The sequence below is a fragment of the Macrosteles quadrilineatus genome, unplaced genomic scaffold (assembly GCF_028750875.1).
Source record: "Macrosteles quadrilineatus isolate MER2022 unplaced genomic scaffold, UCM_ALF_1.0 Scaffold_3__2_contigs__length_128488019, whole genome shotgun sequence".
NCBI lineage: Eukaryota > Metazoa > Arthropoda > Insecta > Hemiptera > Cicadellidae > Macrosteles > Macrosteles quadrilineatus.
The window spans coordinates 123,830,418-123,855,357 of NW_026542596.1; the positions used below are offsets into that span (position 1 = coordinate 123,830,418).

Genomic DNA, 24,940 nt, shown 5'->3' on the forward strand with positions numbered 1-24,940 from the left:
AAGTGTAAAGTGTCAAAATGGTCCAAATTATTAATGGCTGCTTTGGTGTCAGGATTTCTGAATTAGTTAGATATCCAGTTAAATAATATAATTCTATTAATACTTAAGCTAATATATTTTCTATCGTTTGCCGAAATTTGTTGTTTTTTTTATATTGTTAGTTTAGCAAATCTGCTTTCATAGAAGAGTGAACGTCTAGCTGTACAACCAAAGAACCAAGCCCAGATTTTATTGGATTTTCTGGAGTTATGAAAGAAGTGAAGGCATTTTGTTTGTTTTCATCAAGAATAAGGGATTATATAAATTAAATTAGTGACATATAGTGAGTTATCCGTCTCTAAAAAAACTTAAATCAAGGTAACTTTCAATTTGCCATTTTTAGTTTTAATTTGTGTTTGTTGTGACTTTTTTTAGAAATAGGCTATTGAGGCCTAGGCCTGCCTTCCTTAATGTAGAGAAACTTCACTTTTAGGTATTTGGTGTTGGTTTTAGTTTTAGTATTATAACGAAAAGAAGGGTTTATTAAAGTTAGTCTGTTAAAAATTGTGACCTAAGAGCCAGTTTCACCTACATAGTCCAGTGTTTTGCGATCTAACTTACCTATTAAGTTAGGCTAAGGCTTTTCGTTTATATGTTGACAAACTCATCTGGACTCGAACTTGTTCTTAGACTTTTCATTAAATAGATCCCAAAAGGATGGAATGTATTTGGTTTTACTGCTGATTCCTGTTAACCTCTAGGTGCCGCATTTAACACCTGTAAATGTCACTTAATTTTTGAGACTTTTGCGGAGTTTGATTAAAAAATCTAAATGATGACATAGATATATAACATTGTATATTTTATTAAAGCAAATAAAATTGTCTATCTAAAAATGTATGATATTTGTGTCTTTTAAATTTTTTACATTAACCTCAAATGTAAAAAAATAAAAATCACTATATTTACAAAAACTGAGATCATTTTGTTCTAAATGTAATAAGGAAAAAGAAAATATATAGTTTCACCCTGTTTTTCTTCTCACCTAGTTTTTTCTTTCTAGTTTTTTTCTGTTTTTCACTCTAAAAATCACGACAACAACAGTACAACGTAAACACTCGTTCCCTAGCAACATAAACAAACAATGACATATGGGAAAACTATCACAGAACAAGAAAATAGTTCGGGAAACGGCCGTCTTTTATACTCAACATGAAGCCCAGAATCTCCTGAACACGATAGTACCGGTATGCCTGATGACCGGGTTTGTTCGATCTTGTGGGATTATATCAACTGAAACCGTAGGCCTGTCAAGTCGCCGTGATTACGGCGATTGACACTTGCGGAAAAAAAATAGTCGCCGTAATTACGTCGATTGACAGCTAGAGGGTTAACTTATTTAACTTAAGTTATTTGGGCGACTGAACCAAAATACTCTGAATGGGGAAGGATCCCTATCAAACCCATCCAGTCGGACCCCCTTCCACTGCTCTTTTGATTCTACAGTGAATCAGTCCTGATACTTATTGAATGGAGCCTGTATTTTAAATCATGAATTAACCCTAGCAGTGGCCAATGCTAGAAGTGGGGAATAGCCAACCCATTTTGGCGATTTTGCAGACCTTTTTTTGAAAATTCATAACAATTCAACCGTACAAGTAAACCTAGCCAACCTCATATTCATTTTGTTCGGAAAGAACAGGAGAATCTAGAAATAGTAATATAATAATGATTTAGACAGTGTATTTTTTTTTTCGGTAAAAGTGAAAGAAATAAAAAAAATTATGTGATTATTTTTTAATTCAAAAGCGGCCTTGGTATTTTTTTTTTCCTACAGATTTTTAATGGGAAATTCATTATATAGGCTACATACATTTTGTAGACAATCTAATTCCCTACATAGAAATATAATAACATGTTAGGAAAATATTTTTTTTATAAGTTTTTGGGGCGAAATATAATAACAAACGGAGAACTGGAAAAATTGAAAACCGTACAGTGTTATTTTAGTTTGTGTTGTAAAAAGTAAATATATATATGTGTATACTAATAATGATATAGGCCTATTTATGTTTGTAAAGCTAATGAAGTTAGGAATAAAAAAAAGTCATAAAGTTTAGGCCTATGGTAAAAATATTTTTTTATTTATAAATAAAATAATGTTTTTGTATTTTAGCGATTTTGTGAAAAAAATCATAGTATTTAGTATAAAACTTTTGTACCAAATTTTTTTACTTCAAACCAACATAAACATCATGTAGGTAGTGTATTCAATTTCAAATACCTAGGCCTACATAAAAATGTATAATACGTTGGGTAACAATTTTTGGTTTTACGTGCTAGATTCATAATAATATAAATAAACGGAAAACCGCAAAATACAACCGCAAGAAAAATACAACCTTTCATCACTATTCAGTAAATATTCATGCATAATAAAATGCATGAAGATTACTGTTACATACACCTTACACATTTCTCTAAAAATACGAAATAATAGGCCTAACAAATTTAGTAATCAATCGCAGATAAAACGAGAGCGAAAACTCATCAGCAACAATACGCAATGGCGAATACAAGGCACTTTGTGTATGAGACCTTGACAGTAGTGACACACTTTCGTCGTCTTAGTGAGAGAAAACGGGAATAACCCTGAGCGCAGGGCTGCCACTATCACAAGCTACCATTTCTTCCTCTTCAAAATGACATATTATATGACTAGTAATAATAACTTACACTGTATGTAATTCGTATTTCCTATGGTTGGCCGTTTGTTATAAATTTCGAAAACAGCTGTTTTCATAAAATCGTACAGGTTCTCCAATCAATATTTAGTTATAAATATCACTACCACAATGAAGATAAAATCAATGTCTATCCAGTGGTACCACCCGAAACATCCCAAGACGAAAATTACCCGAGCAGGGTAATGCCAAACAAGATGTGTTTTGCCAGTTCCCAAGTGTCGGCTGCATAAGTCGTGCCGCGCCAAAAATTCATTTGATTTCTAATCATCGTGACATTGTTATATAGGTACCTGCTACAGGGTTTGTTTATGTAATAAAATGAAAGTTCAGAATGTGATCTTTCGAATGGTATATATATTGTTCTCATCTGAGTTGAATATAAGTGTTTTTTTTTACCGTTGAAATAATTTCGGCCCATACTGTCACGTTGTGACGGTGGCCATTCTGAGCATCAACGGCAAACCGTCACTCGGTGACGGTTGGCCACTGCTAGGGTTAATATCTATGGTGGTGATTTTCGGTGTCAATCGTGTTGTCGAGTTGTAGATAACTGCCATACGTTACGCCCTTACTATGAAGTGGTAGGCCTATCCTTAGTGCCAGGAACTGATGACGCGGTTGATACCAAACACCACCACCATGAGTTTTAATGATACCGGCCACAAAAGAATATGCCTGAATTAGGATCTTGCTTGTGTTTAATTGTATTTTATGCAACCGTTGCAGTATAACCAGTCAAGTAGGATGTGGCAGAAGTGACAATGAGCCAAGCTCCAGCCCCGCTGCGCCAGAAGTTGGCAACCCCTCCTGCTGTGCCCCCCGTCCATGGCCGCCCCGCTCCGCCTTCATGTGTCACTCGCACTCGCCTCAGCAACCATCAGCGCAATCTCAGCCTCGATTTTAGGTCAGTCAATCCAGACCTTCACAACACTGATTTAAATTCATGTCTTGTGGTATCAACTTTATAACGTAAGTCTAAATTTACTAAGCCCATAAAACCTATGGATCAGCTATAAAATAGGACTAGCTGGGTATTAACTCGTAATGATTATCACCAGGTCGATGGGCATAGTCCTGCCACCTGTATGTCAAGTAGCACCGGTGACTCTACACCATCGTAACCGTAGTTTGGACTCGGCTCTACAGAGGATACCAGAAGTGGACATCACACCCAGTCCCGAGTGTGAACCACCACAGAACCACCCCCGGCCCCCCACCAGTCTGGGCTCCGATGACTCTGGCATCATTTGCGGGTGAGTTCAGTAGCCTACAGCTTTCAGCCATTAAAATGAAGTGTTCTTGCTGCTATTGTAAGAATTATTTAAATACTAAATTATAGCCAAACACATATACGCTACTGTACATTTTAGTTAATAGGGGTTAAACTCAACAATAAGTAGGTAGACTAAGTGTACTATTTGAATTTTGTTTTGGCAAAATTTTAATGTGTTAAACTTAAAAAACTATGCTACATTTAATCCTGGCATGAATTTAAAATCTGTTACGAAACTGTCCCTAGTAATTAGGTTATTAGTACTTGATGGGTTTTGACTGCTTTTCCTGAAAGGCGTTTGGAATTTCTTAAACTTTAAATACCGCTGGCCTTGACACCAAAAACCATATTCAAACTTCGAACCTTCTATGAATCCATAGGGCCTACATATTAATAAATCTAATAACAGTAGACTTATTAATTTGGTCAATGACCCCCTGTTCAATACTTCTAGAAGGTGTTGATAGGTAGGCCTATATTTTTTTATTCAGTGGGCTAGTTCAATACATAGGCTTATAGTTTTTACTTTGACGGGTTAGCATATGTGTTTACTATTCACCTTTCACTTTTGTTAGTATGGCTTGTACTGTATTGATAGTAGTTCTAAGTTGAAGTCATCTTTGTCTTTTTATACAATAGCCTAGGTGATGTTTTTTGAGTTGCTTAATCAACCCCTTGTATTAACCTGCATCTATGGTTGTGGAGGGTAGACTTATAATGCAAGGCATGTTTCTGCTGATTGAAATTTGTTTATTCAGAGTTACAAAATCATATAAGAACACCATTAATGTAATAATTAACCATTGCATTGAATAATTTAACTTGTTAGCCTAAGTACTGAATTTCAAGTAGGCCTAGTGATTGTGATGGTGTAAACCAGTTTTAATATTGGTTTTGCAGTTTTTAAAAAGCAAGAGCTGACACTTATTATAAGCAAGTTTGTGCGTTCTAGCACAGAAAACATACTACTATAACCCAGAATGCCAACCGCATGGTAAAAAGCGTTAAGTACTTTGAGAGAGCACGCATCGCAACGCTGGTGGCACTGCCTACGAACTGACAGGCAAAGCTCTCTCAAAGTACTTAACGCTTTTTACCATGCGGTTGGCATTCTGGGTTATAGTAGTATGTTTTCGTTGGTTCTAGTGACAAATGAGGCTCTCTTAATACATCTATTTATTTTAAGATGGTTAATTTCTTAGGAAATTTAAATAGCCTTATTTATTTAACACTCTGGCCTTTACAAAAGCATTTACCTTAGACTAAGTGTAGGTTTAGCTAATGAGTGTTTTGCACTTTCTGGTTATCTAAAGGATTAGACTTCAATAAACTGTCAATAACTGTCATTAAAAGCTATTTTGCAATTGCTTTGAATCGGGCATAAATCTCAGTGAAACAGTATGTTGAGTCTTGCTATTTTTTACAACATACCTAACTGTTTTCCCCCGAAGAAGATCTTGTTGCCTAAAGCAGTCTAGTGACACACCTAGTACGGGGTTCAATGCAGGTGTGTAACACCGTTTTCCGCTTGTAGGTCCGAGAGAACGGGCTCCACTCATCAAAGCGATGAGAGCCTAGATACAGAGGCAGCCGCTGCTAGCGTAGAGACGCAACCAACCTCTCCGGCTCAGTCTCCTCAGAGTAGCACGACCAAGGGTTTCCTTCTCCGTCTCTTTGAGTCAAAACTTTTCGATATGTCGATGGCAATCACTTACCTTTTTAACAGCAAGGAGCCGGGCGTTCAAAGCTATATAGGTTTGAGTTGCTTTCACATCTGTTAAATGTTATCCATAAGTTTTTGCCTGAAAAATGCCCTAAATTTGAATTTCTAAGTGTTCAAACAGTGCTAGCATGTTTACTAACGCTGAATGAATTTTAAGATTTAATTATGCATGGATTGTTTTGAGACATAAATGTTTCTCAGTGATAGGCCTAAACAAATACTCTCAAATTCAAGTACCTTAAACTTAAAGGGGTTAATGTAAAAGGATAAAAAAATTAGAATTTGAAATGTTTAATTCTATTAATTTACATAGACATGCTTTTTCAAAATTTGTTACACAATCTGTCAGTAAAAGGTTTATGTACAGATTTAATGCAACGTTTCTGTTACTGTAGGAAACAAGCTGTTTAGTTTCCCAGACTGCGAGGTAGACTTTTATCTGCCTCAATTGGTCAACATGTATATACAGATGCATGACGTCGCAGAGGTCATTCACCCTTATTTAGTCTATAGGTAAGTTCCTGATATTTTTTTATTTCTCATTTGATTTACTAATCCGTGCAGTGTTTAAGAGTCTAAATGTGGCTGCATACAGTAGACTCTCAGTAATACGGCAGATATAGGACCGCCATACTGCCGGATTAGTGAAAATGCCGGATTACTGGAATGTTATACACTTAAAATGCAATTAAAACACGTCTCCGAAGTTCGCGTGATCGGAGACCGCTATTGCCACGATCGGGCATGAAAATTACGTATTCGCGGGAGGCGATGATAACGTCTACACGTCTGCGGGAGATAATTGTGAAATTGCCGCCATCGCGCATAACGACGATGATGTTTTCGTGACCGCGGGAGATGTTCATGATTTTGCCGCGATCGCGCAAGTCGACGATGACGTTTCCGTGACCGCAGGATTAGACAATGATGTTTACACTTCCGCGGGAGATGATAAAATCTTTGCCGCGACCGCGGGAGACAACGATTAATGTCTACATGACCGCGGGAGATGTTAATGATTTTGCCGCGATCGCGCAAAACGACGATGACGTTTCTGTGACCGCGGGAGTAGACAATGATGCTTACACGGCCGCGGGAGATGATGAAATTTTTGCTGCGGCCGTGAAAGGCAACAATAATGTCTACATGACCGCAGGAGATGTTCATGATTTTGCCGCGATCGTGCTTGACGACGATGATGTTTCCGTGACCGCGAGAGGCGATGATAACGTCTATACGTCTGCTGGCGATGTTCATGAATTTGCCGCGATCGCGCATGACGACGATGACTTTTCTGTGACCGCGGGAGATTTTAATGATTTTACCGCGATCGCGCAAGACGACGATGACGTTTTCATGACCACGTGAGAGAATTATGATGTCTACACGGCCGCGGGAGATAATCAGAATTTTTCCGCGATCGCGGAAACCTCCCGTCAGACGCCGGATTACTGGAGTACCGGAGTGGTGCAGTGCCGGATTAGAGAGGGTTTACTGCATTACTTTTGATATGGATTGTGAAATAAGATTTTAAAATTAATTGATCGTGGTTCTGTTTACATTATGGAGACTCATTGTGTATTCTACTGTTCTACTACATTTTTGTTTTATTTGTTATATTATGAGATGTAGCTAAATAATTTGATTAATAAAATCTCTTGGTTAGGTATACATTTTGAAGGTGAAAATGAAATGAAAAAATATCTTTATTCACATGGTATACAGTCGCATACATTGATGGTGTCACTAGGCTTAAAACTACAGTAAAACGCCGATTATCCGAACGCCGATTAACCAAATCGCCAATTATCCGAATCGGCTCCAAGCTTAATATTAAAAATTAAAACTAAGTGCAAAAATTTGACCGACTGCCGCGTAGACACAATGACGTCGCCACCCCGCGCGGCGGTGTAGTGAATTGACATCGAGACAGCGTTTAGATGCGCAGAATGTACAGCGCATGCACCTGCAGCCACTCCCCCTACCCAATGACACGCGAACTATCGATTTTTGGCGGATTCTAGGTCAGTTAGCTCCTCCCTCTTCTATTGTGCGGATCGCTGATTTTTTATAGAGTTGTGAGATTGTCAAACTTGTGATCTTCATTACTGTATGGTTACGTGTGTTAAATAACCAAGAAAAATGAGTGCAAAACGAAAACGTGTTGTCCTATCGCTAAAGAACAAAGTGGAAATAATCAACCAACTAAAAAAAGGAGTGGCGGGAAAGGTATTGGCGGAGAGATTTGGTGTCGGGGCGGCTACGATTACTGACATAAAAAATAACAGTGAAAAGATTTTAAGTTTTGTGACTACGTTGGAAAGTGATGATGGATGTTCGTCACGAAAAGTGATGAAAAAGGCTAAAGATGAATAGCTGGAAAATGCAGTTTTTACTTGGTTTTTGCAACAAAGATCTATTGGACAACCGATTTCAGGACCTATTTTGTGTGAAAAGGCGCGAATGTTCAGTGAAAAAATGGGCGTAGCTGATTTTAAGGCAAGCACGGGATGGATACGCAATTTCAAGAATCGGCACGGCATTCGAGAATTGGATATTGCCGGTGAAAAACTTTCTGCTGATAGTGAAGCTGCTAATAAATTTGTGGAGACATTTAAAAAAGAAACAGAAATGTACGACCCTGATCTTGTGTATAATGCTGACGAGACAGGTTTGAATTGGAAAGCTTTGCCAAGAAAAACCCTAGCATCTAAAAGAGAACAAAGTGCTCCCGGACACAAAGTCAGTAAAGATCGCGTCACTATAATGGTCTGCGCTAACTCTACTGGTACCCATCGCCTTCCTGTATTATTGATCGGCAAAGCAAAGAAGCCACGGGCTTTTAAGAACGTAGCCAACTTACCAGTGACTTACACCAACCAGAAGAATGCTTGGATGGAGAGCACTATTTTTTTGGAGTGGTACGACAAAACCTTTATTCCTCAAGTGAAAAAATTTAAACAAGAAACAGGAAAAAAGGGAAAGGTTCTACTAATCATGGACAATGCGCCGACGCATCCTTCACTAGATCTTCTCGTGAGAGAAAAGGGGAGATTTAAGTGTCTCTTTTTACCTCCTAACGTGACAAGTCTGCTCCAGCCCATGGATCAGGGTGTGATTGAGTGCACAAAACTTCTTTACAGACAACAGATGCTTCGTAAATTGCTCCTAGCTGAAGAGAACGACGAGGAACAAGTTTTGGATTCGTACAAAAAAATCAACTTAAAAGACTGTTGCTACATGATTGCAGACTCCTGGAACATGGTTAAAAGTGTTTCACTTAAACGGGCGTGGAACAAAATAAACGGTACGTCGACAAAAGAGCAACTCGAGTTTGAAAAGCAAGCTAAAGAACGAGAACTAACTGCTGAAGCTGCTGGCGTTGATGAAGACAAACCGGAATTGCCGTCAGTTGGGGAGTTAGTAAACATGGCTAAGGAGATTGCGGGTTGTTCGGAGTGTGATGTCGATGATATGGAAGAGTGGTTGGAATGTGATAGGAACGATCAAGGATACCAGATAATGACTGATGATGAAATCGCTGTGAGTGTCATGGATGAACAGGACAATGAAGATGAAAGCAATGAGACCGGGGGAGACGAAGATGCAGGAGACGAAAGTGTACCATCACATAGTGAGGCGTTCACGTGCTTTGACAACGCCCTCAAATGGATGGAGCGGCAACCAGAGTGCGACGGTGTACAGCTTCTTGCCGTCCGGCGCCTGCGTGATTTAGCTGCGCGGAAACGAGCTACAAGGTCACGGCAACTTACGCTGATCGAGATGTACAAGTAAGCGTTGTAAAAGAACTTTTTGTAAAGAACTTTATATTGTACTGTAGTTTTGTTTTTATAAATATCAGCATTTGTTTCTCTACTTGTACTTAAATTCAATTTAACATCTCTATTATGTCTTAGTTATCCACTCAATAAAGTTCATTCGTTGTGTAACACTTTGTTTTTCTTTATTACCATTCTGTGTCTGATTATCCGAATTTTTGATTATCCGAATCGACCCCGGTCCCAATTAATTCGGATAATCGGCGTTTTACTGTAAATCAAACTAACCTACAATTCATTGAAACCATAAAGTGTTTTATTAGTTAACAAATGTTTAAGTTTATTTTTAAATATAGAAATGTTGTCAATATTCCTCACCTCAGCTGGGAGTTTGTCCAAAAACCTTTTCTCTGCACAGGTGGTTTTTTTGTTAAAGAGCTCCAATTTATGGACACTGACGGCAATTTCATATCTTTTCCGGGTAAAATAATATTGACTATCACCAAGTTTTGGGACCAAATTAGCATTAGAAAGTTTTTTGTGTGTAAAATTGTATGAACAACATAAATGGGCTACCTACTATACACAGTCATTATTCCCATTTTTGAAACATATTGACAAGCAAATATATCCCATTCTAAATTTAACATAATTCTGATTGTACTTTTTTGAAGAGTAAGAATTCTATCCAAGTGTTGCTTAGAGGTACAGCCATAAATACTCCGTTCCGTATAGGTATAGTTCTTAAAACATTTATTTCTTTCCAGATGTAGAAAATCACCTGACTTTTCGCTAAAATGTTCCTGGCTGTTGGATGCCTATAGTTCGGACGCAGCTCTTCCCTCCAAAAAGAAATCTCATGGAACCAAGCTCAGGAACCTGATTCTTTCTGATGAACTGAGGTAAATAAATCTCAAGCCTTACCTTAAATACATAGTGAGACTGTAGGCCTCCATTACATGTTCAACCAGTCACTAGAATGATAAGAACAACGGGCTATATGTGTTCTGTGTCTTCTTGAATGTTAATTTATCCTTAGGTGAATAATTAAAACACTATTAAAGTTGTACACGTTTATTAAAAACACAACTTATTAACTTGACATGTGGTTACTAACCCTTCAACTCAACAAACTACATCTTCTAATTCTGATCTGATACATTTATGAACTTTTACATCATGAACCCTTTTAATTAAACCAAGATCAACACATGTTTTTAAGCCTAATATACTTATGCATTTGTCACTTTTAACAATAATAAACTCTACATACGACTCTACGCTACTTATCTGACATTTCAGTGTGGTTTTCCCTACAGTTTCTAATTTAAATCCTCCGATCACCAATCTTAGGCTTAGGCCTTGTTAAATTATTAGGCCTACTGTCCATACACTGTTTAAGTACATTATAGGGTAGCAAATTAATTTCTGCACCGCTCTAACTTGAAATCAACTAGAGAATTATTTACAATGACCGGCTGAAACCAAGCACTATCACAAGACTTATTGTTAGAAGGTGGATTTACATCATCAATCCTAAAATGAGAGTCATTTTGTGCTAGGCCTACTTGACGAACATCATCAACACGCCTGTCTTGAGATTTAGTCTCACTGGAACGATTTTGACAACCTACTGCAAAGTGGTTTAGCTCCCCGCAGTTTCTACAACTTCTGTTAAATGCCAGACAACACTTTCTTACATGTTTAGAATTACACTTCTTACACAGACAGGGTTGATTATGATTTAACTGTATAAAAATATGAATAAAAGGTAGGCTCTATAAATAGATTAAATACAATTTACTGAATATAAAATAAAGTATCACTGGACATACAATACATTGTACAAAATTCCTATATACCGTACAGTAGACTCCCTCTTATCTGGACACCTTTTAACCGGACATTGGCTTAACCAGACTACACTAGGTGGAAATGACATCTCTTTAACCATACAATTTTTATCAGCACATTGGTTCAACCGTACTAGATTGGCAGGAAGTAGGCGGTACTGAAACGACTGTTCTCGTGGGAAAGATTTGAAACTAGTGATCACATGTCTAAATACAATGCTCTCTTAAATTTAAGTGAAATACTGTAGGGACAGTACCTATGCAAATAAACGGTCAGTTTTAACTAGTTTTTGGGGACATCGGTTTAACCGGACAAACCGTTATCCGGACTGGCCTTGGTCCTGAGGAGTCCGGATAAGACGGATTCTACTGTACGTCAATTTTATGATTCCTTTTTTCAACTACAATTAAAATATAGTAAACAACTGTAGCCGTTAACAATTGCCTAGGACCTGTCTTCCCTCTTTAATAGTACTCATAAAATGGATTTCTTTGCAAGCAAAATTAAATACGTGATTAATTTACCTCTTTAATAGTACTCATAAAATGGATTTCTTTGCAAGCAAAATTAAATACGTGATCAATTTACCTAAGAATATGTTTTGTTTCATGAAAGGTTGGTATGTTTTCCAGACCAAGAGAAAGTGAAGGTGTCCGTCGCAAGTCTAAGGAGGGAGCCGCTCCCCCTACCCCGCCCAGTTGTTGCTCTACTGTCAAGAAGACACATCAGCGATCACGATCTGACGCGTCCTTTCTGCATTCCACCAACGGTTCACAAAGTGAGTGCAATTCATCATATAGGATCACGGGGAGAAACTAAATGTCCACTTGATGATAAACTTACAGTGTACACATTCCTTGTATAATGTTTTAAGTTAAAGACTAATTTTAATATAAATAATAATAATATTATAGATTAATACATTACATTACAAACTGTGTTTTAAAAATTTCAGCTACTCCAAGTTCAAAAAAACTAAGCCTGGGAGACTTAAGTTCTGGAAGAGCTTTTGACAACGGCTGCTCTTGTTTTGATTCATGCCAGGGCGTTGTGAACGATCTACGAGGGAAGCTGGTTGAATGCACCTGTAGTGTAAGTATTTTACCTTACTTTGTTTTCTTGGTTTTTAGTGTCAGTGTTGTGTTTAGCCTATTTGATAATTGTTATAGTTGTATAACTGTTTATGATAGAACAACTTTTTGCAAGGCATTGTTTGTCACACCAACTAAACCTCAGTAAAAAAACTGATGGAGAAAATGGAGGATTAGGCTGTGATTGGCTCATTCATATGTTCTTTGTGATATAAAAATAGGTTTGATACATAGGTCGTAGGTAAGTCTGTGGATATAAACTGGATGTCTTCTTGGTATAATTTAATATCTCTCAGTATCATAATAGGTTGTGTGTTGTGTGTGGCAGGCTCCAAGACTGGCCCCTGAGCTAGAGCTGATCAAGAGTCTCAACTGCATAGGCAAGCTACTGTCCACTCTGGAGTCCAAGGAGGCCAAGACTACCAGACTGTTAGTGGAACTCGGCTCTCTCAACCTCAACCTCCCTGCTCGGGTTTGGCTGCCTCTGCATGACAAACCTCATCACATAGTCAGGATACCTCCGCAAGCTGCCGCCGTGCTCAACTCCAAGGATAAGGTAACTTATATTTTGTTGAATCCTAACATTGAACTATCCTAAAATGTTCCCGAGATCGCGGGAGATGTTTAAGCTTTGCCAGGTTCACGGTGACAGTTGCAATGTGTCCGTGATAGGAGATATTCAAAAATTTGCCTGATCACGGATCACAATAATAATGTCCCTGTGATGGTGCGACATTTTAAAAATTCAAGATTTTGTCACGATCATACTGATGTTCCACCTAAGGGGTGGAGGCTGGTCCAGTTATTTTCGCCTAGGGCCGCAAGTACCGTAAATCTGGCACTGTTTTCTACCTTACCATACCAGGACTATGGTATTTGCAAATTTGTTGTTTAAGTTAAACAAGAGATCTTTGATTCTATTTTTCAAAGTCGAAAGGTTTTAGTTCCTTAAAACCTTGGTCAATTTACTGATCTTTACATACTAAGCTGTACTTACTTGTTTTTCTAGGCTCCTTACATCCTGTACGTGGAAGTGATAGAGGTCGAGGACATTCAGAGCTCTGCAGTGGTTCCTCGAGTGATGAACTCCCTCAGGCACACCAGAAGTGAGGAGAATCTGTTGTCGACAAACAACTTCAGTCATCCTGCAGTGACAAATGGTGATGACTCAGCTGACAACTGGACCCAAGAAGACGATGAAATCTCACAACAGGTTGGTTTAAAGCTCAGAGAGTTGTTTGAGAAATGACTGTATTTTTATCAGTCTGAGTCCTTCAGGCTTTTATTTTTTGCATTTCTTTTAGGAATTTGCTGTTTTTGCCTTCATACCTCAAATGTTCTGGAGCTATTGTTTGTTCAAAAAGCATTTTACATAATTTCAGTTCACTTCTGTTGCTTAATGTTTCATTTTAGAGTGTACTTCAAAGTGTGAATGAATTTCAAACATTAATGCACACAGAAAACAGACAATATTTCCTTTTTGTACTTGTTCGTGGTGAACAGCACAAGTGTTACACAAAAATTACTGGATGTTTGAGTTGGTACTTATTACAAAATGGCTCAAACTAGCTATAATTTTGCATATTTTAGTTTGAAATTAGTTTAAGGCATTAGAACAGTCTGTAGTTTCCACTAATCTTAAAAAACTGGTTTATGAGTTAGATAAAGAAATTTCAAATTATTAAAATAAGTTTTCAAACTTAACGTTATTTATACTTTGTTTGATTTAAATGTCTGATAGTTACTTGATCTGTGCAGTACCTACAACTGAGAAAACCTGTTGTGGAGAGAGACACAATCTCACAGCTGTCTCTTGAGTCATCTGACTCCAGGGAGCCTCCGATGTTTGCAGCCGGAGACATCCGTCGTAGACTGTCCGAGTCCTTCCATGACATCCGGCCCTTCACGTACGACCCTGAGGACCCTTCTGCTGCTGCTCTTAAGGTCTGTGAGGGCATGAATGCACATAACTATTTCATACTGTTAATACTGTTCAATGAAATGGCGACCATACACAGTAGGTATTTTAAGCCAAGTATGAATGGAGATGAGTGTAGGATGAGTGGTGCAATCTTGGTCTTGTTAGTGACTAAGGCCGACATTCCTTAGACACAGCTGTTAATTAATAGCCCATACAGCTAATGGCAACTAAGGGAACTACAGTTTAAAGTGGAATCCGAACCACATTTTTGGTGGTGAGGTAGCCTCTGGATCACTAAATTTAAACTAAATGGTTTATGTTACCTGGCTTCGTCAAGTTATCCTGCTTCAGTAGTACACTACTATAGTTTCGGACTTAAAAAGTCCATCTTCAGGTTAAACAAAAACGTCAATAAGTCATCTAACCAATTTGGTTAGATCCGTCGTTACACTTAGAACACGTGTTCGTGTTCGTGTACATGTTCTAAGTGTAACGACGAATCTAACCAAATTGGTTAGATTTAGATGACTTATTGACGTTTTTGTTTAACCTGAAGATGGACTTTTTTAACTATAGTAGTGTACCACTGAAGCAGGATCACTTGACGAAGCCAGGTAACATAAACCATTTAGCCACATTTTTGCCTTATATATATGAATTGGTCTAATTATCAGGATAGTACTGCGGATAGTCGTAGTACTCACTAGTACGGACGTTAATCCACACCAGGGAATATCGCACCAGTGCACAGTGCATTCCTATAAATATCCACAATTCGTGACCTCCTAGTAGCTGGATTACAAGACGACGCCACCCGTCCCAGTCTTATGATGAACTAGTCATGACTATTTAACTAAAAAGCAAATGTTTGGAATGTTCCGACGAGGGCCGGAGTCGCAGTACTCACCAACTGTACTCTCACTGACCGCTAAGGAATGTGCTCGTTTGACCAATTATTGCAGTACTAGGTACATATTTTCAAAAGTTGTGTACCACATTTCCTAGTTATGTTATGTGTTATTTGTATGTAAATTGCTGGAGTTCATTGCAAGATTATTTACGGTCTTGATATACATAGATATATGAGCCATGATAGAATAAAAATTCAGGGCCATCGTCCAAAAACAAGTAAGTTCCAAGACAAGACAATTTGATACCTATGTTTACTACCAAACTGTTTTTGCTACATATTACTATTACATGAATAATTAAAAAATACCAATAGGTCAAGATTATCCTATCGTTTGCCGAATACTTGTTGCTGATTGTTGTTCTGGTTTGATAGGAGCCGTGGGAGGAGAAGCAGAGAAGGATCAGAGAGAGTTCCCCGTACGGGTTCCTGTCTGGCTGGCAGCTACTGTCAGTGATTGTCAAGTGTGGAGATGACCTGAGGCAGGAGTTGCTGGCGTCACAGTTGCTCACCATGTTACAACGTATATGGCAACAGGAACGGGTGCCATTGTGGGTCCAGCCTTACAGGTCCGCTACTTTATAGAATACTAAGAGTAATTAATTATTTATCTTTTGTTCTTTCAAAATACTCTTAGAAACTCTATTTGTATATTATACAAATATACGTGGTTTCAAAATATTAGTTTGAAATACTATGATGTTTTTTGACCAAAAGCGAGACTTCCATAAATGTATAATATGTTTTAACCCAGATTGGATGCATTTTAAAAGACATATTGTAAAGTCAATGTCAATTATGTCAGGATTTTTGTCAAATCACAGTGCATGTCACTCATATTTGGTTTTTGTCCATGTATTGTCAATCTTGACATCCGTTAAATTGGATGTTGGCACTTTTGGGATGAAATACTTGTTGGATCATAAAATAATCGTCTTCAGGTAAGAATGGTGAAAAGTCCTCACACTATTACCAGCCAACAAGGGCTTACGAGCCTCTGCACTTATAAACCAAACCAAACGCTATCCAAGACTTTTTTGTCTGTTTATATTTGAATATATTTTTAAGTAAAAAATAAATAAATAACTGTTACAGAATATTGGTGTTGTCCGATGACTCGGGGCTGATTGAGCCAATCCTCAACACCGTATCTCTACATCAGATCAAGAAGCACTGTCAGCTAAGTCTAGGGGAGTACTTCGCCCAGGAGTTTGGTGTCAGCAACTCAGAGTCCTTCCTGACAGCTCAGCGCAACTTTGTCCAGTCTTGTGCTGCCTACTGCCTCGTCTGCTATCTGGTGCAGGTCAAAGACAGGTCAGTTGACTCTAAGAGAACATGGTTACAGTTAACTTTCAAGGTTTTCTTGAAAATCTGTGATCACGGTCAAGCCACAGCATACATTAGGGAGTCCTCAATGACTAAATTCAATTTCTTTCTACAGGGTGAGTTTTAATTGTCCCCCCCCAACTTTTTTCTACATTTTTCAAATATCAATCCCAGACCACGTCCAAACATTGTTAGGTAGTAAGTAGGTCATTTTGACAAGGTGGTCATTTCCGGCAGACATCTTGGATTCGCCATATTGGATGCAAAATATTTTTTTTCAAATGTAGAGGTGGAGTTGTGACCTATTATTTCAAACTAAATTTTTGATTTGGTCAACGATGACTGGTAGTGTGTACTTATCTTTTTCTAGCACTATTTTGAGATTATGGTCTTAGTTTGTAAATGTACAATGTTAAAATGGGCTAAAAATAAAATTATAAATAGCCCTCATAACTTTGGAATGGATCAAGATTTTTAATAACGGTTTGCGGCATTGTAATCAGGGTAAAAATTTAGTTCGAAATAATGGGTCACAACCCCACCATTACATTTGAAAAAAATATTTTGCATCCAAGATGGCGGTCGGAAATGACCACCTTGTCAAAATGAAGTACTTACCACACAACAATGATTGGAAGTGGTCTGGGGTTGATAATATTGAAAAAATGTAGAAAAAGGTTTGGGGGGGCGGGGGACAATCAAAAGTCACCCTGTATAGGCCTAGTTAATTATTAAATTTTAGTTTGAATTAACATTACTGATAGGTTGTACAGTATTTTTATTTGTAATAGGACTGTCTAAATTTACTCATATGGGACGTTATATAGTTAAGTATATTTTTGTTACAGACACAATGGGAACATTTTGCTGGATGGGGAAGGCCACTTGATTCATATTGACTTTGGGTTTATCTTGTCCACCTCACCACGCAACCTCGGGTTTGAGACTTCACCGTTCAAGCTGACGCCAGAGTTTGTCGAGGTGATGGGAGGACTGGGCTCCGACATGTTTGAGTACTTCAAGATACTCATACTGCAGGGGTTGGTGGCTGCGAGGAAACACATGGACAAGATCTTGACTCTGGTGGAGATTATGAGAACTGGTCAGTACTTCAGTTTGTGCTTTTGGGGCTCAAATCTTGGGCTTTTGATGTTGAATAGGATATAGTTTATTTAAAGTTGAACTTGATTGAAAAGAGATGTCATTCACTGTATACAGTCGGCACTCGATAAGCCGACACGCTACCAGGTCAGATTACCAAAATATCTATTAACTAAAAAAAAATTATAAAAAAAATAAATAAATACTAAATCAACCTGTAAGTTTTAAAAATTGACTTCCATATTATATATTTTTTTATCTGCTTGGGCTTTAATTTACCAAAAAAACCCTATGTTTATGGAAGACGAAACACAAATAATATATAAAAATAGCGGAAACAAGACTCATTGAGTGAAGCCTCAATTAACGCATGAATTGGACTGTTAAATGACGGATTGTCTGGTGCCAACTGCATTCGATAAAAACTTTCCTTACAAACTGTTAGGTATTCAACAAACACTAACAAAGTTACACCTTAAATATCTTAATATTTCAAATTTGCAGTTTGTTGTCTCTTGCTAAAATGTCAATATGAGTAATGGCAAAGACTTAATCAACCTTATAAAAAAGTTCAATTTCAAATCAACAAGTTTCATGCTTGTGTAAATCTGGTGTGCTAAGTTGTCAAAGCTAGTAGTTAGTTGAAGGCCTAGTGTTTTGTAGGTTCTCAGTTGCCGTGTTTCAAGTCCGGAGCGGCGACAGTGCAAGGTCTCAAGAACCGCTTCCATCTGAGTCTCACGGAGGAACAGCTGCAACTGTTGGTGGATGGCCTGGTGGAGTCCAGTATCCACTCTCTTAGTACCAAGCTGTACGATGGCTTCCAGTACTTTACCAACGGAATACTCTAGTCAGGTCAGTCTCTTTGCATGTTTTGCCGTTTGAGCGATCTTTAACATTTCTTTCTTCACTTTTCCATTAAGAACAAATTTGATAAATTTTTTGCCATCTTGTATGAAACCTGTATTGAAACACACATGTGAACCAGGTTGACGGCATTAACGAGTTTAATAGAGGGATTGTACACAACACCAGTTTTGTTTTTACCCTCGTATTAACCCCTTAACCGCCGTCTAAGTAGCCTAGTCAAAATCCGCCATTGCCACTTATTTTTGCCGTTTTTGACGATTTTTACTTGTGATTTAATAAACTGTACCAGTTGTTTTTCTAAAGAAAATAGTAATCAATATTGTTTGTAGACATCTTCAAAAACATTAAGCTTTAACAATACCCTACTGAAATTTGTGATTGTGGGGGGGGGGGGGTGGGGTTCGGGGGATTCTTGAGTTAGGCCTATAATAAAAATTAGGCCTACAATAAAGTCTACAACTCTAATAAATCGTCATCCTCAAGCATGTCACCAGCCATTACGACTAATATTTACTACTCATTCAACACTACCAAGTAAATAACCACCAAAAAACACAATTATAATGACACGCATAATGTACGTAAGCATTACGTAAGCTTCCGCAAGCACGAGTTTTACTGAAACTACGAACGGAACTGATCGGGACCATTACTGACCTATAATACCACTAAAATCCACCAGATTGCAGCACTAGTCAAGCAGCACTGTCAACAACTTGTTTACGTACGTATATCAGAGATAAGGCGGGAAGTGAGCTGTTAAAAATAAAACACAACAGCTGATTACGTCAACACGAGATAACTCGTACGTGGCGGTTGCTCTGAAAACTAGTATAGCCCGGCATATCTCGTGCGTGGCGGTTAAGGGGTTAAGGAGGAGAACATGGATTTTTTTCCATTTGTTTTGGTTAGATATGGACAATTAAACACATTTTTTACCAGAACTGTACGTGTTATTAAATTAACAAAAGTTAAATAAAAATACATCTAATAACACTTGGAACATATATTTACACTTGTAGACTCACGAGGCCATAAATATATATATAAAAGATCCCTTGCCTATTGGGTCTAAGAACATTACAGTGCCCAATCGAAAAGAGATAAAAAGGAAATAACCTTAAAACTTTTTTTGATAAATGAATCACAAAAAGTGTCATCAATAGTAAATATGTAGTACAGTAGAATTCCGAGTTAGAAGGTACCCAGACTACCTCGGATGATAAAAAACTCGGATAAGATGGCGGTAAAAATTATAGGTTAAAATTAGACAAAAATTATTTTGAAACTCTAGAATATGGTTTATTATTACAGTAACAAGTGATTTATGATTAAATAAAAATATATTTCTCTCTCTATCAACTTGTACCAACAATCGATTTATTACCGGCGGAACTGCATTTGCCCGGCTATCAATACTGTGGATCTGGAACAAAAATGAAAAAAAAGGCTATATACAGTACTGTATTTGCCTCGGTTATCCCGGCGGCTCGGATAATCGGACTACTGTACATTGCCATGACTGGTGAAGGTCAGTTAGAGTAATTGCTCAACATCGTACAGTGATATACAGGATTTGAAATATGTTTGCAGATGCAGGAGAGTGCCTTGCCCTGGTCAACGCTAGTCTTACCTCCACAGAAGCAATACTCGACTATACGTGATTATTCTCTCCATCGCCTTCATGTAGGTCTAGGGTAAGCAATAAGTCATTCCTACGAGTGCTCAAACCGCGCTTAGTTACTCCACACTTAGTTTCACCGTGCTCAATGTAAGTGCTTATTATTATTATGATTTAGAACACCAATGGCATGTAGTGTGCAACATAATGTTGAAGCCAAACAGTTTTCTTCAGTGAAAACACAACATCATTGAAAATCATCAATTTTACTATTACTTTACGGTCCATAAGAGTTGAAGTGCCTCCTTCGGGTGATATTTTTCTTGCTAGAAACCTAGAAATAATCGATATACTTTAAAAATACGGATACGGTGTTCTATTATACAGGTTATTATTTTTTCAATGCTGCTGATTGTTTGCCGGTAGTACTTAATTGCATCTGGTTTTGGTGTTATCATCTTAGTTATACAATTTTATAACGTTTTATATTTGTGATTTAACTTACCCATTTGGAATATAATTTGTTTTTAGAATGGGTTTGTCTACTGTTGTTTAAGGGATATGCTGTTTTGATATTATTAAGCTAAGCAATGTTGTGTACTGTATAACTTAAATTTGTACCGTCTTTTTTGCTTCGTACTACTACGTTATTAACTACTTTCATATAGGACATTTGGATACAATTCACATTGTAATTCATTGTTCAGACCTATAATGAAAAGAAAAGTAAATTCATTTTGTAAATAGATTAAATAGTATTTTATACATATTGTTATTTATACAATTATTGTAGATACTCAATTAAGTGTTGTACTATAATTATTACAAGTGTGGCCGGTCACAGACAGTTTATATGTAATGAAATATGTAACTTGTTATTATTTCTTAACAAGTTATTGTTTGAGAACGGTGGTTAGGCACCAACATTTTATAAATACCTTTTGATAGAGGAATAACAAATTATCATTAGAAAATTTCAATAATTTAATTCAAACAAAACCCAAAGCCTAGTTAGACATCCCCGGATTTTTAATTGAAAGTTGGTTACATTTAAACAACAAAATGTGTTTTAGTCTTATAAAGACTTATTTTGTTGAACATAAAAATAATGAAAAACTAAATGAAAATGTGTTTGATTAAAGTAAATGGTAATTTAAACAAATATTGTAAAATGACGAAGTTAAACTTAAATTAATATCCACAACTGTCAACTAATACTAGTACAGCTGTGCTATATCATGATGCTGCTTTCTGATGTAACTTTAACTTACTTTTTTATAAGATTTTAAACAGAATGTGTAAGTTAAATTTTAAATATAGCCTAAATATATATAGCCTATAGCGGGTTTTAAATGATATTTTTGTGTTACCTTTTCATATTATTAGCCAAGATTATGAACTTTTGTTCAAATAGTTCTTTAGGATTATTATCCTATTTTACTGTTTACTAGTACTATGATCATTTGTATGTTGGACATTGTTCACATACTTTAGCCTATATAAAGATACAGTAATTTGGAAATCATTTTGGTTAAATAGATAACAGCTTATAACCGGCTGACTCCTTTTACAGGTGGTTTCACTTTTTTCAAAGTTCTGTAAATTCTTGTGTTTAATTTAAAATCATGTTGAATTAGTTTTGGAACAATAATTTTGCTACAAGCCTTTTTAAATATTTTGTTGATTTTACATAAAACTTTAAATTTTGCAAACACTGACTTTATTAATTTTTGGTTTGCCACTCATTTAGAAAAATCGCTAAAATAGATTTTAAAATCCTGTTTTTTGCCTGGCCTATTTAGAAATTGGTAAACACCCTTACTGTGTTTTATAAATGTGATTATTTTTACAAGAGGCATTAGAAAACTGGAAAAAAATAAGAAACACTAATAAGATTTTCAATTACTATCTTTATCAACAAATCATCAAAGTACTACCTTTATATTTTATTTAGCTTTTGTTCCACTGTAGAATATTTTGAGTACATAATATTACATATTGTAAATAGTAAGAGAGTTCAACTTATGTAGAGCTTTAAAATTTTTGTAAGATTTATAAATTTAAAATCGATGTACATGAGTCCTGTAATATACATATTTTATACTAAGAGTTTGTAAGTCGTGTCAAAATGTGCTATTTGTTAAAATTATATATGTAGGATCTTGTATAAGCTATGATGCATTTCCTAGTAACATTTGTCTAATTAATTTTGTATATTTTACTATAAATAAAGACCATGTATAGTACTTTTGTTTTTAATTAATAAGTTAAACGGTTAAAAAACCAAAAAGTAGTCTTAATTATTGGAGATGAACAATATATTTAATAAATATTTATACCTTCCCACAGTCAAGTATATTTTGTAATATTAAAATTAGAAACTGACTAAAACAACATGAATTAAATTCCTATAATGTTTACATGTTGCATTTAAATATTTAAATTTCCACTTTGAAATATTTATTGCGTGTTACAAGTTGTGTTTTCGTATTGCTTAGGTGAAAAATGTGAGTTATTTAGTATGCTTTATTCTTGTATTTGTTGTTGTTGCATCTATTCAAATTATAAAGACTTTTTAACTACTGTTGTTTATCATAAGATTGTGGTGTTTTGGTTTTAGCTTGATTCTTAAAACACACTTCCACATCAATTGTGAACAAAATTAAATACTTTAATACTTAATACTTTAACTGAATGGCGACCATACGAAGGTAAGCCAAGTATGGATGGAGATGAGTGGCGGATGATCTTGTACAGTAGTCTTGTTACTTACTAAGGCCGACATGTTCCTTAGACAGGACTGTTAATTAATAGCCCATGAAGCCAATGGCAACCAAGGGACCTACAGTTTATGGTGCAATCTGAACCACATTTTTGCCTTGTAATTTACTAAATTGATCTAATTAACAAGATAGTACTGCGGATAGTCGTAGTAGGCCTACTCACTAGTGTGGACAATATTCCACACCAGGGAGTATCGCATCCACAGATCATGCATATAAATATCCACAATTTGTGACCTCCAAGTAGCTGGATTACAGGACAACGCCACTGTCCCAGTCCATTAAAAAAATAATGGTTTTTATTACATTTATTCAGATTGTATTGTTATAAATATCCTTTTAAAGGCTACTAATTGGCAAACAAGTAAAACACATCACTTTTAATTATTATGTTTATTTAAGTTACTAACTTAATTGTGGAAGTTGATCTGCTTGTTTAAATGTATTAATTTGTAATTGTCTTGACTTCTCAAATTCAAAAGCTATTATTGTAAGGCAGAATAATTAATTGTCCAATCATGAGATTTAAAGATATCAGTTGTGACTAATGACTGAAACATTTTTGAGGAACAATTATGACATAATACAACAAACGCATAATTTGGATGGTTTGTCCTACATAGTCTACTCCTTGTACAAATTTATCTTTGTCATTGTTTCTAAGAATGATAATTGTGTTATACAATTAATTTATTTGTTATTAATTTGATAATCATTACAAAAATCTAGTTTGTTTTTCTCATAATCTTGTTTCAGTTTGTTTTGTTGCTTATCACACTACCGATAATATTTACTGATTAACTACAACATAATTTAATTTCTAAGTAATTCATCATGTTGTTTATTAAAATGTATTTTATTTTCCAAAATAATTTAATCTGAATTTAACAGATATTCAAATGTAAGAATCTGTATGAGAAATTTGAAGCAATCAAATTTCACATCCTTTATTGAAACATAACACAATGACAATTAATTTATAGTAGAAGGCTTTTGTAGTTTTATCATATTTTATTTTGTATTACTTAATGTATATTATGAATAGTTAAACATTGTTTCCCAAGGGGTAATAATGTATTTATTTTACTTTAATGTAATTTGTTTATTTAAAAAATTGTACATGTTTTGTAAATCTATTATTTAAACTCTTGAACATTGTGATTAATTGCACACCATTACTATTATTAAAACTGAGTTGCTTGTCTTGAGAAACTTAAAATCAAAAGATAAATTTAAACAAGCGAAAATTAGTAAAGCTAGAATCAATTGAATTGAACTTAAGTACCGAGTTATGTAAATAGTTCTAAGTTTTTTTAAATTTCTGTCCTTCATAGAATAGATTTAAGATTCCGTCTCAAGTTTAGAATAGATAAATTTTATATAAAATTGTGCATTTGTAAGACTGAAAACGGGCCATCATGTATTATATCACATGTACCATATTGCATGAATTGCTGACATTTTTTGAATAATCGTAATATGATTGTTTCCTTATGTATTTTTTTCAATTTTGAATCTTTAAATGAACTTCATATGTATTATAAAGTGTTAATTCTTTACAATAAAACCTCAGATTCTTTTTATGTATTCTTTTAATGATTTATGAAACCTTTGTAACATCAACATACATCATAAATTATATTATTGTCAAAGTCTTGATCTACTTGTTTGTTTAGCTAAAGTAATTCCAGAAATCTTCTTAGTTGACTTTAAAAAAATTAAGAATCCCGATTCCTTAGCAAAATGTGTTCACAAAAACAGGCCCTTTTTTACCCCCTTTTTAGACCCCTTTTTACAAAAACAGTAAAGGATTTTTTTTAACTTTTTCAGATACATAAATATAGCTTACATTGACCAACAAAGGGTTTGGAGGGATTAGTCAAGGCTCTGCCCCGAGTTATTCTTATTGAGATATAAACGATTTAAAATCTATATAAATAAAATTAGAGTTTTGTCTGTACATTG

The 24,940-nt window shown here is 35.9% G+C and overlaps 1 protein-coding gene across 1 annotated transcript; it reads left to right on the forward strand.

The window, feature by feature from the left end:
- The first annotated feature begins 35 nt into the window (after nt 1-35).
- On the forward strand, nt 36-24,551 carry LOC128989822 (phosphatidylinositol 4-kinase beta-like). Its single transcript, XM_054411887.1, has 16 exons — nt 36-357; nt 3,453-3,630; nt 3,785-3,979; nt 5,534-5,754; nt 6,118-6,235; nt 10,269-10,403; nt 11,988-12,133; nt 12,311-12,447; nt 12,775-13,002; nt 13,456-13,659; nt 14,205-14,390; nt 15,653-15,846; nt 16,373-16,591; nt 17,452-17,705; nt 18,368-18,556; nt 20,165-24,551. Exons 2-15 carry the CDS (start codon nt 3,488-3,490, stop codon nt 18,550-18,552), a joined length of 2,565 nt encoding a protein of 854 aa, XP_054267862.1. The 5' UTR covers nt 36-357; nt 3,453-3,487; the 3' UTR covers nt 18,553-18,556; nt 20,165-24,551.
- Nucleotides 24,552-24,940: the final 389 nt, after the last annotated feature.

Excerpts from the sequence above, each read along its gene's own strand:
- LOC128989822 (XM_054411887.1), top strand. The coding sequence starts at position 3,488 with ATGAGCCAAGCTCCAGCCCCGCTGCGCCAGAAGTTGGCAACCCCTCCT. Across the intron at positions 3,980-5,533 it reads GACTCTGGCATCATTTGCGG|GTCCGAGAGAACGGGCTCCA; the intron begins GTGAGTTCAGTA and ends TTCCGCTTGTAG. Across the intron at positions 5,755-6,117 it reads GGGCGTTCAAAGCTATATAG|GAAACAAGCTGTTTAGTTTC; the intron begins GTTTGAGTTGCT and ends CTGTTACTGTAG.